Source organism: Phyllobates terribilis, unplaced genomic scaffold (genome assembly GCF_046119375.1).
Source record: "Phyllobates terribilis strain yellow unplaced genomic scaffold, ASM4611937v1 Scaffold_1__5_contigs__length_1240528914, whole genome shotgun sequence".
NCBI lineage: Eukaryota > Metazoa > Chordata > Amphibia > Anura > Dendrobatidae > Phyllobates > Phyllobates terribilis.
Genome location: NW_027362761.1, coordinates 567847620 through 567863140, shown reverse-complemented (window position 1 = coordinate 567863140; position 15521 = coordinate 567847620). Strand labels below are relative to the sequence as shown.

Here is a 15521-nt window from a genome sequence, read left to right as displayed (position 1 = left end):
TGTACTGAGATCAGTGGAGACCACAAGGATCTATACTGGGAGCAGTGGGGGCCACAATGATCTGTACCAGGAGCAGTGGGGACCACAAGGATCTGTACCAGGAGCAGTGGGGGCCACAATGATCTGTACCAGGAGCAGTGGGGACCACAAGGATCTGTACCAGGAGCAGTGGGGCCACAATGATCTGTACCAGGAGCAGTGGGGACCACAAGGATCTGTACCAGGATCAGTGGGGACCACAAGGATCTGTACTAGGAGCAGTGGGGGACACAATTATGTGTACCAGGAGCAGTGGGAACCACAAGGATCTGTACTAAGAGCAGTGGGGACCACAAGGATCTGTTCTGAGATCAGTGGGGACTACAAGGATCTGTACTAGGAGCAGTGGGGCCACAATTATGTGTACCAAGAGCAGTGGGGACCACAAGGATCTGTGCTGGAAGTAGTGGGGACCAGAAGGATCTGTGCTGGAAGTAGTGGGGACCAGAAGGATCTGTGCTGGGAGCAGTGGGGACCACAAGGATCTGTGCTGGGACCAGTGGGGACCACAACGATCGGTACCGGGAGCAGTATGGACCACAAGGATCTGTACCGGGAGCAGTGAGGACAAAAGGATCTGTACTGAGATCAGCGGTGACCACAAGGATCTGTACTGGGAGCAATAGGGACTACAAGGATCTGTACCAGGAGCTGTGGGGACCACAAAGATCTGTACTGAGATCAGTGGGGACCACAAGGATCTGTACCAGGAGCAGTGGAGACCACAAGGATCTGTACCGAGAGCAGTGGGGACCACAAGGATCTGTTTTGAGAGGAGTGGTGACCAGAAAGGATCTCTACCGAGAGCAGTGAGGACCACAAGGATCTGTACCAGGAGCAGTGGAGACCACAAGGATTTGCACCGAGAGCAGTGGGGACACAAGGATCTGTACCGGGAGCAGTGGGGACCACAAGGATCTGTACCGAGAGCAGTGGAGACACAAGGATCTGTACCAGGAGCAGTGGGGACCACAAGGATCTGTACCAAGAGCAATGGGGACCACAAGGATCTGTACCGAGAGCAGTGAGGACACAAGGATCTGTACTGGGAGCAGTGGGGACCACAAGGATCTGTACTGGGAGAAGTGGGGACCACAAGGATCTGTACCAAGACCAATGGGGACCACTAGGATCTGTACTGAGAGCAGTGAAGATCACAAAGATCTGTACCAGGAGCAGTGGGGACCACAAGGATCTGTATTGGCAGCAGTGGGGACACAAGGATCTGTATTGAGAGCAGTGGGGACCACAAAGATCTGTACCGGGAGCAGAATGGACCGCAAGGATCTGTGCCGTGAGCAGTGAGGACAAAAGGATCTGTACTGGGAGGAATGGAGACTACAATGATCTGTACCAGGAGCCATGTGGACCACAAGGATCTGTACTGAGATCAGTGGGGACCACAAGGATCTATACTGGGAGCAGTGGGGGCCACAATGATCTGTACCAGGAGCAGTGTGGACCACAAGGATCTGTACCAGGAGCAGTGGGGGCCACAATGATCTGTACCAGGAGCAGTGGGGACCACAAGGATCTGTACCAGGAGCAGTGGGGCCACAATGATCTGTACCAGGAGCAGTGGGGACCACAAGGATCTGTACCAGGATCAGTGGGGACCACAAGGATCTGTACTAGGAGCAGTGGGGGACACAATTATGTGTACCAGGAGCAGTGGGGACCACAAGGATCTGTACTAAGAGCAGTGGGGACCACAAGGATCTGTTCTGAGATCAGTGGGGACTACAAAGATCTGTACTAGGAGCAGTGGGGCCACAATTATGTGTACCAAGAGCAGTGGGACCACAAGGATCTGTACTGAGATCAGTGGGGACCAGAAGGATCTGCGCTGGGAGCAGTGGGGATAACAAGGATCTGTTCTGGGAGCAGTGGGGACCTCAAGGATCTGTGCTGGGACCAGTGGGGACCACAAGGGGTCTGTGCTGGGAGCAGTGGAGGACCACAAGGATCTGTACTGGGAGCAGTGGAGACACAAGGATCTGTACTGGGAGCAGTGGGGGCCACAAGGATCTGTACTGGGAGCAGTGAGGACCAGAAGGATCTCTACTGGGAGCAGTGGGGTCCACAAGGATCTGTGCTGTGAGCAGTGGGGACCAAAAGGATTTGTATTAGGATTAATTCTTTTTTAATCTGTTTATTAATGACCTTGTGGATGGGATTGAGAGTAAAGTGTCAGTCTCTGCTGATGGCACAACACTGCATAGGATAATAAAAACTGAGCCTGACAGAACAATTTAACAAAACAATCTTAATAAGATGTCTGAATGGGCAAACACTTGGCAGGTGAGGTTTAATGTAGATAAATGCAGAGTAATGCACCTAGGATGGAGTAATCCTATTGGTACATATATATTAAATGGGAGTATACTCGGGACTACAGAACAGAAGAAGGACGGGGGATTCTGCTTACGAGTAAGCTGAGCAGCAGTGCTCAATGTCAGGCAGTACCTGCAAAAGCAAACAAGATTTTAGGATGTAAAAAGAGAAATAAAATCCTGTGATCCCAACATACTGTTACCTCTCTATAAATCGCTTGCAAGGCCACATCTAGAATACGGGATCCAGTTTTGGGCTCCACTTTTTAGAAAGGATATTCAGAAGTTGGAATCAGTTCAAAGGGGGGCAGCTATATTATTAACCCCTTAACAACCGCCAATACTTATTAAAACGACTGCCGTTAAGGGTCCTTATTCCAAACGGCAGTCAGGAATAAGGGAATAGGATTCCCCTGCCTGCACCATTCCTGCGGGTGACAGCTGTACATGACAGCTGACACCCTGCCAGTTTTTGGGGCCGATCGGGACCCAATTAACCCCTTAAATACCGCTGTCGATCACGACCGCGGTATCGAAGTGGTTAAAAGGGAGTTAAAAGACCCCCTATGGCAGAATAGGACCCCTCGATAGTTGCCATGGCACCCTGAGGTCATCTGATAACCCCAGGGTACGGTGTCCAGTAAGATCTTGTTAATAGAATGGTCTCACAGGCAGGGTCAGTGAGTCACTGACAGGTCTGTACGTGTGCTAGGGTACATTAATAAAATTTAGTATTTTTTGATAAATATTTTTTATATACTCTTGATTCAAGGTGTGCATATCCATTTTGCATTGTCCCTTTCTTCTCCTCATGTTCATCTGTTATTTCAATACAGGTTGTAGCACCCTTCATCTTATGATGATATAACTTGATATTGTATATGGTGCTACCCACCCATATATTCATTTATCAGTTCTCTGGCACTCAGTACAAGAGTAATGCAGTGCATGAGAGCAGCGATCAAAGTAAAAATTATACATGCCCATAGCTCTCAACCATCCATTGAGAGGTGCAATTTCTACAATGGGGTCACTTTGGGAGTTTTTCTGTTGTTCTGGCATCTTTGGGGCTCTGCAAATGTCACCCGCAAACTATTCTAGGGCTCCAAAAGCCAAATAGCGCTCATTCCTTCTCAGCCTGACAGTAGTTGCTGACGACATATGGGGCATCACCGCATTCGGGAGAAATTGCGCAATAAATTGTGGGGTCCAGTTTCACCTATTAACCCTTGTGTTCCTGACAAATTTGCAGCAAATAAAAAAAATTTAATTTTCACGACTAAAATGTCCTATTTCCATGTCTCAATGTTATAAAATTCTGTGAGACTCCTGTGCTTTCAAAATACTCACTACACCCCTAGATGAATTCCTTGAGGAGTCTAGTTTCCAAAATGGGGTCATTTTGGGGGGATGGAGGGAGGGTTCTACTGTTTTGGCATGTCAGGGGCTCTGCAAATGCGATCTATTCCAGACAAATTTATGCTCCAAAAATTAATCAGCTCTCGTTCCTTTTCAAGCCCTGCCATTTGCCCAAACAGCAGTTTTTGACCACATATGGGGTACCTTCATGTTCGGAAGAAATTGACCAACAAACTATAGGGTCAGTTTTTTCCTATTATCCATTGTGAAAATTACAAATTTGGGGCTAAAACAACATTTTAGAAGAAAGTAATTTTTGTTTTCACATCCATTTTAAAATGTTCTGTGAAACAGCTACAGATTCTACAAGCTCATCACCCCCCTAGATGAATTGCTTGATGGGTCAAGTTTCCAAAATGGGGTCACTTGTGGGGGTTTCTGCTGTTTTGGTACCTTAAAGGGCTCTGCAAATAAACATGGTGTCTGCAATCTATTCCAGCCAAATTTACATTCCAAATAACAAATATCGCTTCTTCCCTTCTGAGCCCGGCCGTGTGAACAAACAGAACTTTTTGGCTACAATGGGGTATCGCCACACTCAGAAGAAAGTGGATAACAAACTGTGCAGTCAACTTTTTCATGTTACCTCTTGCAAAAGTGAAAAATTTCGGGCTAAAGCAACATTTTTGTTAAAAAATTTAAAATTTTCAATATGACAACCTAATGTTATCAAATTCGGTGTAGTATATGTGGGTTAAAAATGCTCACTGTACCTCTGGATAAAATCCGTGAGGGGTGCAATTTCAAAAAAGGGGTCACTTGTGGGGATTTTCTGCTGTTTGGGCGCCTTACGGGCTGTGCAAATGCGCCATGGCACCCGCAATCTATTTCTCTTTCAGACAAAGGTTTCTGAACACATGTGCTCAGAAGAAACAGTAACAAATGGTGGGGTCCATTTTCTTGTGCTATTCCTTGTAAAAGTGAAAAAAAGGGGCTAAAGCAACATTTTTGAGGAAAAATGGTTAAAAAATTTCCTGGCAGCAGTTTTGAAGTATATGAGGGGTACGGTTTTTAAAATGGTATCACTTTTGGGGGGTTTCCAATATATAGGCCCTGCAAAGTCCACAGGTTTTTGTAAATTTCTTGAAAAAATGAGAAATTGCTACTAAACTTTTAACCCTTCTAACATTCTAACAAAATAAAATGATGTTTGAAAAATGATGCATATCTAAAGTAGACGTATGGGAAATGTTATTTAATAATTATTTTGTACAGTAAGACTTACTAGTTTATGGATATGAGGATTGAAAGTTTTTTCAAAATTTTCACTAAAATTCCGATATATTCATAAATAAACGCATACATTTTGACCTAAATTTTCCACTAACATAAAGTACAATGCATCATGAAAAAACAATTTAAACTTACTGGGATCCATTGAAGAGTTCCATAGTTATTAGCACATGAAGTGACACTGGTCAGAATTAAAAAATTTGGCCTCGTCATTGAGGTTAAAATTTGCTCGGTCACTAAGGTTCTCATATGATGAGAAGTTGGAAAAATTGGGCTTGTTTAGCTTAGAAAAAAAACGTCTCAGAGGAGATCTCATTTATATGTATAAGTACAAGTGTGGTCAATACAAAGGATGGGCACAAGACTTATTCCGTCCAAGGGCCATACAAAGTATGGGTGGACGAAAGGCGATTCCGGCAGCTAAATAAAAAAAGGGTTCTTTACAATTAGAGCAGTCAGACTGTGGAATGCCGACCACAAGAGATAGTAATGGCAGACACTATAGAAAGCTCGGATACTTTTCTCACAATGTATGGCATCGTGGGTAAAAAATAATCTAGCGACAGAGTATGTAAAACTTTTGGAGAAAGCTTGGACTTGATGGACCAGTTTCTTTTTTCAGCCTATGTAACTGTAGTCGGAAGTTTTGCTTTTCAGCTTTGGGCAAGAAATTACTAACCCAACATAAAGTCAAAACCAGAATGACAAGAATTTGGTGTAAAACTCTAAAGCCGGGCGCAGGAGGACAATAAACTTCTAAAAGATGCCGGAAAGTCATATATCCAAATGAAAAATTCATAGCTACAGTCTCCCTTTCTCTGTCGTATTATGGGACTGCTTCCATCCATGGTGGGAGTAGTGATTATATATTCATCCCACCAGTGGGTCCATTGGCTTCTTAGTTCAGCAATACACGGTCATGTGTCATAGTCTACGGTCGTCAATGGGACTAACCGGGAAAAGCAAGGTGAAGCCAAGAAAGGAAGAAGAACCAAGCTGCTTTTCTAGGGCCAAACCCCAGTTAGGTCCAGAGATCTCCGGGGATCCTAAAATGTAAGACCCTCACAGTCTGTACATGGAGCACCTACCTCATTAATAGATCAAGCCATAGACTAAGTCTACATCTTTGTACTTCATTTTAGATATCTAGACTGGTAGATGTACCAGAATGAGGTGTAATTATGGGCATGTGCCCAAAGAGAACGCGAGTAAGTGCCAGAGCCTATGCACCTAGGTAGCCCACTCTTCCCAGCGTGTCCATTGTCAATATGCGCGGTGGATGGGCGCACCCGCATGCAGTGTTACACAGCTGGCGCCTGCAGCAATCAAAGCTAGCATTGATTGCTGCAGTCTAACCTCTTAGATGCCGCAGTCAATCTTCACAGCAGCATTTAAGAGGTTGGAAATGGAGGAGAATGTCCCTTCCGACGCCTATTGACCCCCCTCCTCTTCCCAGGGCAGTACTATTGCGCAGTGCCGATGGTCATGTCATGGCAGCTGGGGAACCTAATGTAGACCTCCCTATGCCTGCCATCTTTGTGCCATCTTTGTGGATATGCTGTTGGGCTTCAAAGGAGATGGGTAATTTTACAATTACATTGCAATATTATAGGATCGCATTGCATTTTGCAAACAATCAAGTTATCGCAGTTTCCAATGCAAGTCCCTTAGGGGTAACTAGTAAAAGAAAAATAAAAAAAAAAAATACATGCAAGTTCACATTACCCGCCCTTTTACCAAAATGTAAAACAAAAATGACATTTTTCGTATTGCTGTGTGCATAACTGTGTAAATTAATAAAGTATTATAATAGTTATCTCATTTGTTGCTTGCCAAAACATTTACAAAAAAAATCAAAATGGCAGAAATCACAGGTTTTTCTTTGGTCACATCGGACCCCTCACAAAAAACAAATGTAATTAAAAAGAGATCAAAAAGATGTATAGACCCTAAAATGGTGCCAACAAAAAACAACAGCTTATAATGAAAAAACAACAACAACCCTGATACAACTCCTTCAACTGACGAATTAAAAACAGAAAAAGTTATAGCTCTTGGAGGCGAGTACTCTATTGCCCAAGAGCCTGCATAAACCAGGAGCCGGCACTGGATTTGGCAACAATATTAAAATATGTCCATATATATATATATATATATATATATATATATATATATATATATATATATCGAGATAGAGAATAAGAGGCAGAGAGAGAAAGAGTGAGAGAGTGAGCGTGAGAGAGGAAGAGAGGGAGTGAGAGAGAGAGTGAGAGGAAGAGAGCAAGAAAAAGAGTGAGAGAGAGGGGAAGAGAGAGCAAGAGAAAGAATAAGAGTGAAAGAGGAAGAGAGACAGTGATAGAAAGAGTGAGAGAATGAGTGAGAGAGAGCAAGAGAGAGAGTGAGAGAAAGAGTGAGAGAATGAGAGTGAGAGAGAGCAAGAGAGAGAGTGAGAGAAAGAGAGCGAGAGAAAGAAAGAGTGTGAGATAGAATGAGGGAGAGTGAGAGTGAAAGAGTGTGAGACGGAGAGTGGTAGCAAAAGAGAGAGAGCGCTAGAGAGCGAGAGACCCAGAGAGAGCGAGGGAGAGAGCTCAGAAGAGAGAGAGTACAAGAGAGAGTGGGAGCGCGGGAGACTGAGGAAGAGAGCGAGAGTGTGCACGAGAGAAAGACAGAGTGAGAGAGCGAGAGAGAACGGCAGAGTGAGATCGATAGAGAGAAATAAAGAGAGCAAGAGAGCGATAAAGAGATCGAGAGATAGTGATAGAGAGTGAGAGTGATAGAGAGCAAGAGAGAGCGCGAGATGGAGCAAGTGAGAGTGAGAGAGACGTAGCAATGCTGAATTATTTTTTCCCCCACTTTGCTATAAAAAATATTTTGAGTTCTGATAGTTGAGCCTTTTCCAAAGTCGTGTGCACGTGAGAGAACAATGAGCCGGGCTGGATAACAGTCTCAGCTCTTCTGCAGCCGTCACACTTTATGACTTTTCATCCTCAAAACGAAACCTTTAGATCTTCTTTTCGCACCTCTGTGATACGGCACCAAAGATGATACGACTCTCTTAGACTTAAAATATAAAGCTAGAAATCCACCACGTCTTACCTTGAGAGTCCTCACTGTCTAGAAGTCCTGGAATAAGTAACACATCGGTCTGTAGACACTTGAAGGTGTGACCATGAAGACTGATAACTGCTGTCGTCAGGGATTGGATGGACGATCACAGTGACATTGACACAAACAAGTTCTGCAGGCTCATTCCTCGTACCTCGAGGTGAAGACAAGACGCTGACAGGTAGGAGAACAGACCATATACTGTTTTCTAGTATGTAAAAACACTCCGATCAGGAGGTGATTGGAAAATATCTCAGACACTTTTCATTGTCCGCTTTTTTTTTTTTCTTGGGGAGGTTTCACACACAGCATTTTTAGGAAAAACCAAAACTGAAGTTCTTGGTAAAGTTTTTTTTTTTTTTTTTTTTTTTTTTAGCTAAAACCAGAAGTGGATCCAAAAGGAATATGAAATATAAAAAGGAAGACTTTTACTTCTTCCTTCTGGATCCACTTCTGGCTTTGGCTTAAAAAACGCTTTAAAAAGTGGTGTTTTTTTCAAAATAAAACACAGATTATGAAAATATGGGTGGATTGTTGATGTAGAAATGTTGTGGAAAATCTGCATTGGAGAAACAACATATAAACCCAGTCTTATGCTCACATACAGTTTTTCGACAAGCTGAAAAATCCACATAAAAAAACTGTCTAAAAAATCTGTTTTTTATCCAAAGTTTTTTATTAAGTATTTTATGTATACCAAAGAAAAAAACAGCGCACAGCAGTGTTACATATTATGCAGTTGCATTGTAGTGTCACAAACTATATGTGCATCTCAATAAATTAGAATATCATCAAAAAGTTAATTTATTTCAGTTCTTCAATACAAAAAGTGAAACTCCTATATTATATAGAGTCATTACAAACAGAGTGATCTATTTCACGTGTTTCTTTCTGTTAATGTTGATGATTATGGCTTACAGCCAATGAAAACACAAAAGTCATTATCTCTGTAAATTAGAATACTTTATAACAACAGCTTGAAAAATGTTTTTAAAATCTGAAATGTTTTCCTACTGAAATGTATGTTCAGTAAATGCCCTCAATATTTGGTCGGGGCTCCTTTTGCATCAATTACTGCATCAATGCAGCAATGTGGCATGGAGGCGATCAGCCTGTGGCCCTGCTGAGGGGTTATGGATGCCCAGGTTGCTTTGATAGCAGCCTTCAGCTCGTCTGCATTGTTGGTTCTGGTATCTCTCATCTTCCTCTTGACAATACCCCATAGATTCTCTATAATAGATTCTCTATGGGGTTAAGGTCAGGCGAGTTTGCTGCCAATCAAGCCCAGTGATACTGTTGTTTTTACACCAGGTATTGGTACTTTTGGCAGTGTGGACAGGGGCCAAGTCCTGCTGGAGAATGACATTTCCATCTCCAAAATGCTTGTTGGCAGAGGGAAGTGTGGCACCCCAGGGGTCCGGTTGCCACAGTGGCATTGCCTCCCTCACAAGGGGTGATGCCATGCCTGGAAGCAAGCAGGGGTCCCCTAATCAGGTATACTAGCATACAACATTTCCTGGCTTCAGACCAGCAAGGGGAGCTCCTCCCCTTGGCAACTGGGATCTGGAGGCGGGGTTAGTTAGAGTTAGAGGGGAGTTGAATTCAGGACAGTGAGGAGGAAAGACCTGGGGAAGCTGAGAGCTGTGTACAAGCTCGCCCCAGAGGAGAGAAGCGGAGAAGAACAGGACACCACAGTCCGAGGTTGTGGAGCACTGAAGGCCCAGCAGCAGAAACCGGAGGGCAGAAGACTGCAGGTCTCCTGACCCCATCAGACGCCCGGAGGCTCAGCAGCACATAGAGCCCAGCACCGCCACGTGGGAGCGATACTCCAGGAAGACCCGAGCTGCCTGCCATACGGGTGAGCACAAAGACGTTTTACTCAGGGACGAGGGCAGCAGCACAGCTATAAGCAGCAGGGCCAAAGAGATTAGCGCAAAGGGAAGACCTCCAACTTCACCTGACGAGGTGGATTCCCAACTTGCTTCCAGGCCGCCCAGACCTCTACTACCAGCTAGTACCCGTGCACCGGTCTGCCTAACCACCGCAAGTAAAGATAAGAGGAAACCGCCATTAAGCTGTGGACTAGTCATTATCTGCGCCTTCACCTACATTGCACTACACGGCACCAGCAACATCTACCTCATAGCATCACTATACACTGCCCTGGAGCTAAGCTCTACCTGTGGGGAGCTGAACCAACTCTGCTGCATCACCATCAGCTCCCGAGGACCTGCTCCGCAGCGGCGGCTCCATATAGCCACATACCACAGGTGGCGTCACAAACATTATCTATAAAAACTTTAATTCCCCCTTTTACTTTCACTTTTATTGACACGGACCGGGTCACTGCCACTGTGACATCCCCTGCACTGACTGGCCCGGCACCGAGGGGGCGAGTCAGAAGCATGAAGTGCTCTAAAATGTCCTGGTAGACGGCTGCGCTGACTTTGGTCTTGATAAAACACAGTGGACCTCCACCAGCAGATGACATGGCTCCCCAAACCATCACTGATTGTGGAAACTCCACACTAGACCTCCAGCAGCTTGGATTGTGGCCTCTCTACTCTTCCTCCAGACTCTGGGACCTTGTGGAGTGTGTCAATGACTGCCTTCTGGACATCTGTCAAGTCAGCAGTCTTCCCCATGATTGTGGAACCTACTGAAACAGACTAAGGGACCCTTTTAAACGCTTAGGAAGCCTTTGCTGGTGTTTTTTGTTAATTATTTTAATTTACTGAGATAATGACTTTTGCGTTTTCATTGGCTGTAAGCCATAATCATCAACATTAAAAGAAATAAATACTTGAAATAGATCACTCTGTTTCTAATGACTCTATATAATATAGGAGTTTCACTTTTTGTATTGAAAAACTGAAATAAATTAACTTTTTGATGATATTCTAATTTAGTGAGATGCACATGTTTTTATGGTGTCTTTTTTTATATATTTTTTCAGCATGTATTTTATTTTTTTCTGACATTAAACAGATCTCCAAATAACCATGCCAAATTTGTTGTATAATACTATATTAAAGTTTAAAATCAAACACTGCCCACCAACCCTGATTGACAGATCCTCAGTGTACCTCCTCCCTGTTGCTGAATCTCCACCCACCAAGCCTAAATGGCAAAGGCTCAGCGTCACTCCTTCTCACTGCAGTACATCCACCCACAAAGCCCGATTGACAACTCATCAGTGCCCCTCCTCCCTGTGGCTACCTTGCCAGATTGAGAACTAATAACTTTCCCTCCTCCCTGCTGAATCCCCATCCAATGAGTTTGATTGACCCACCCACCTTGTTGGATTGACAGCTCCTCAGTGTTTCTCCTCACTGCTGCTGAATCTCCATCCACCAACCCTGAATGTCAGCTGCTCATTGTCCCTCCTCCCTGCAGAACATTCACTCACCAAGCCCGATTGCCATCTCTTCAGTGTCCCTCCTCCCTGCTGCTGAATCTCCACCCACCAAGTCTGAATGGCAGCTGCTCAGTGTCCCCCCCCTGCTATTGAATCTCCACCCGAGTCTGATTGATAAGTCCGGGGTCTTTCCTCCCTGCTGCTGAATTTCTACTCACCAAGTCTGACTGACATCTCCTCAGTGTCTCTTCTGCTGCTGAGCTCTCACGCTGTCAAGTACAAGCTGCAGATGTTAGTCAGGCTGGGTGGGAGGAGACAGAATACACTTGGACTCATGATTTCTCTCACTCTTTGCACAGACTCGTAAAATGCTCATCTTCATATTGGAATTATACAGCCATTCTGACATGGATTTTCAAAGTAAGTACACCAGCCTGCTCAGGTCTAAGATGTATTACTAATGTATGCAGCTGTATAAATCAGATTGAAATGCAGTACTCGGACAGACCAGCGGCCCTCACGACCCGAGTGTGACAGCTGCATAGAAATACATGAAGCAGTCACACTTGGGTCGGGAGAGACACCGGTCAGCCCGTGCACCGCTTTTCTAGCTCATGCCGATATATACGGCCGTCCCTGCACCTTTAAGGTAACACCTGGCTGCAGGACGATTTAGTATTCGTCGTTAAATGGATTTTCTGCCATTGAAAAGTTGATTTAACATCTCATTAATAGGGGGCGAGGATGGGTGCTGAGAGTTGGACCCCCAGCGATTAGTTTCATGGGACAATGCTGCAACACCCTGCACCGCTGCTACTATGTAGATAGGATGATAAAAAGAGCATGCAGCTCTTGCCCGCACCCTTCGAACAGCTTTTCGCTGGGGGTGCCAAGAATGGGACCCCAATCATCTAATACTGAGGTTGCCCATCTATATTCTAAACACCAAAAACTAAGGTATTGGATAGGGGATAACTTTCCAACTTGGTACGACCCCTTTAATAGTGTAAAGTATGCCAAGTAATAGGTGGCGTCAATCTCAACACCTGCATGCGCCGCTGTGATTAATTTGGCACATCTGCAGACCGCCATCTAACTCACTGTGTGTTTTGCTCGTTAATAAGTGCATGCCTTCTGATCACAGCTGAGGGTTTGCCACAGTTGTATCCAATCTAGACTGATCTCGGTGCACCAAACTCAGCCGCACAATTCGCTCTTCAATAAGGAAAGTTTGTAGCTATCTAATCTAGATACAATTATAACAAAGCCCCAGCTGTGACAAGCATAAGGGTATGTGCACACATTGCGTTTTTTGGGTGCAGTTTTTTTTTCAGTGCATTTTTTCTGCAAATAAAATGCAGGATTTTACAGTTCCAGCAAAGTGAATCTCATGCACATGCTGCAAAAAAATGTGTCAAAAATGCACGGATTTTATGCAGCTTTTTTTTTTTTCTGCCAACACTCCAGTATTTGTGGCTGAAAAATCTGATGCAAATACTGAACGTGTGCACATACCCTTAGGTTTGTACTGGGACGCGACTCATTTTAAGGGCAACATGCAACCAGATTCGTGAGGCACAAAACTCTCTGGCTAGAGACCCCAGGGGTTCAGTGAAAATATACCAGTCTGCAACTGTGCAGCCAGGATCGGATACATTGTTATTTGGTGATAGCACAAAATGTGTGACAGGTTCCCTTTAACACCAGAAGGTTGCAGACAGAGTGGGTCGGCGGTCTTCCCTGCAGTGTCTGCCAATGTGAGTTCTCATTCTCATGTTGTCAGTAACTGAAGCCACACTTTAAAACTGCTATTCATGACTTGGAGAGAATGTCTACATTTAGAGAAACAGCGCCACCCTATGGGTTGATATTAGTACTGCAGTCAAATGAATGAGATTTTTTTTGGTTCCCCTCCCATCTCCCCCAAACACAAGAGAAAGTAAAAGAGGAACGAGGCAACAAATGTTTAATTCACCTACAGCGCCTCCACAGGGGGAATGAAGCATTACACGTTTCCAAATAAGAGGATACGAGCCATCTGTGTAAAGCACTTCTATCTACACCCAGAAATGCACCTTTTACTGCAAAAAAAATCATATATTTTTCTTGTGTAGGGGGAAGAAATTCATCCATATGGGGACGCTGCATTTAAGAAAATCATTTATTAAAGGCAAAAATAAAACTTTTCCTACAGTTTTATTACAATTTATTAAACAATATTAAATAATGCGAAGGCTAAAAACGTAAACAGTATTTGTCACAGCTTTCTGTGCTCATAATAAAAGTCTTTAACCCCCCCCTCCCCCGGATGAGAGTTACAAAGCTTGTCCCGTCTTATCTACGTGCATTTCAAGGGATTGTCTGGTGGCCACCAAATCTTCGCCGCCCCCTATAGGAGAATGATTGCATTACTGTAACTTAGAATTTGGCTCCTCCTAAGGTGGACGAACTAATTGTAGAAAAATGGATACTGACAAAAAAAATTGGTATCCAAAGTTCACAAAGTGAATAGTCTCCGGGTTATATGTACAGTCTGTATTTAAAAAAAAAAAAAAAGTCCTGAGCATGAGGAATGTTTTATAAAAAATATATACAAGAATCCTATGTGCAAGAATCTGCATAAAAAAAAGCAACGTCAAATATTCATCATATGGTTCCTGCCGACTGGATATTTTCTGCTGCACTGGCCACAAATACAGCATTAATTGGAGTCCGTTTTTTCGGGATACTGCGTCCGGAGGCGATAAGGTCGGCGTATCCCCTCTGGTGAGAGAAAGCGTAGGCTGAGCGCCTACCAGAAGCGCCCCGTCTGATTGTGCTGACCCGCGGTCTCCACTGAGCTTCCTCGGTCTTAAATTTCTTACGATTTTTCTGAATCTATGAAAAAAAAAAAAGTTTTGAACATTTTAGACTGACTAAGACAGATTACAGCAAGCAAGTAAACAGGTCACTTTCTCCCATAAGATCAACACACTCCTCTCCAGTTGCTGTCATCACTCATTAACTGGCGAGCCAAGAGTGTTCACTTTCTTTTCAAGCCATCAGGCTTGCATCAACTTATAAAAATAAGCTAGTAGTTGTATGGCTAAAAGAGGTCACTGCATGCTGCAAAATCAGCACGCTCCTCTCCTGCAATTTTCATCATTCTCACAATCATATCATCTTCTATTCTCTTCTACTTCATTTCATTCCTCTGAACACATGAAGCCGTTTCCTAACTGCCCCCATAGTTGACCTGGTCACTGCCTCCCCAGAGATGAACACAGTCGTTTTCTTCTGCTGAAAATTTTCTCCTCATCACAGTTTCTACAGAGTGTTTTATCACTGTCTGTTTAATTACTTTGCCCCCATCAAATACAGTTTTCACCAGCATAATCACAAATGGATAGGTCACTGCCTCTTACAAGATCAGTACACTCCTCACCTACTGCAGTCATCATTTCCATTGGTGTCTGCCCAAAGTATATGGTGTCCCCTCCGTCTAAGCAACCCTATCCTTACTAACATAATAATACTGCATGATTGAACAGGTCGCTGCCTCCTGAAAGATCAACATACTCCTCACCTACTGCGGTCATCATTTCCATATTGTGCTGGGCAAAGTGTATAGTGTTGTGTCCCCACCAACTAAGCAAGAAACCTATCCTTAATAACATAGTGACCTGACCAATCATACAGTATAATTAGGTTAGTAATTACAGGGTTGCTTAGTCAGAGGGGACGCAATATATTTTGCCCACCAGATTATGGAAATGATTTCAGCACTAGGTGAGGAGTGTGTTGATCTTGCAGGAGGCAGTGACCTGTCCAATCTTGCAGTATACAGTAATTGTCTCCTAGAAGATCAGTACACTTCTCACTTGCTGCTGCCATCCTTTCCATATGTGTTTCCACCGACTAAGCAACCATATCCTTTTCATAATTATAGTGCATGATTGAACAGGTCACTGCCTCCTACAAGATCAGCACACTCCTCACCTGCTGCTATCATTTTCATGATCTGCTGGAGAAGTGTAATGAGTCTACACTGACTA

General features: G+C 44.0%; 2 protein-coding genes and 1 long non-coding RNA gene across 7 annotated transcripts in view; 1 reads left to right on the top strand and 2 right to left on the bottom strand.

Moving 5' to 3' along the window:
* Positions 1-8287, bottom strand: part of LOC141270821 (phospholipid-transporting ATPase IC-like) — a 193004-nt gene extending 184717 nt beyond the window's left edge. Inside the window, exon 1 of one of the 2 annotated variants that reach the window (XM_073680932.1) lies at positions 8121-8287. The gene's annotated coding sequence lies outside the window, so the exon portion shown is untranslated. The remainder of the gene's footprint in view (positions 1-8120) is intronic. The other variant, XM_073680927.1, reaches the window with a different exon arrangement.
* Positions 7231-15521, top strand: part of LOC141270837 (uncharacterized) — a 110632-nt gene continuing 102341 nt past the window's right edge. The window contains exons 1-2 of one of the 4 annotated variants that reach the window (XR_012321743.1): positions 7231-8310; positions 11847-11907. This is a non-coding gene — a long non-coding RNA (uncharacterized lncRNA). The remainder of the gene's footprint in view (positions 8311-11846; positions 11908-15521) is intronic. The other 3 variants (XR_012321741.1, XR_012321740.1, XR_012321742.1) reach the window with 3 other exon arrangements.
* LOC141270813 (phospholipid-transporting ATPase IC-like) overlaps positions 14026-15521 on the bottom strand; it is a 97063-nt gene continuing 95567 nt past the window's right edge. The window contains exon 28 of the mRNA XM_073680921.1: positions 14026-14364. Within this exon, the coding sequence (XP_073537022.1) occupies positions 14134-14364 (231 nt within the window). The 3' untranslated portion in view covers positions 14026-14133. The remainder of the gene's footprint in view (positions 14365-15521) is intronic.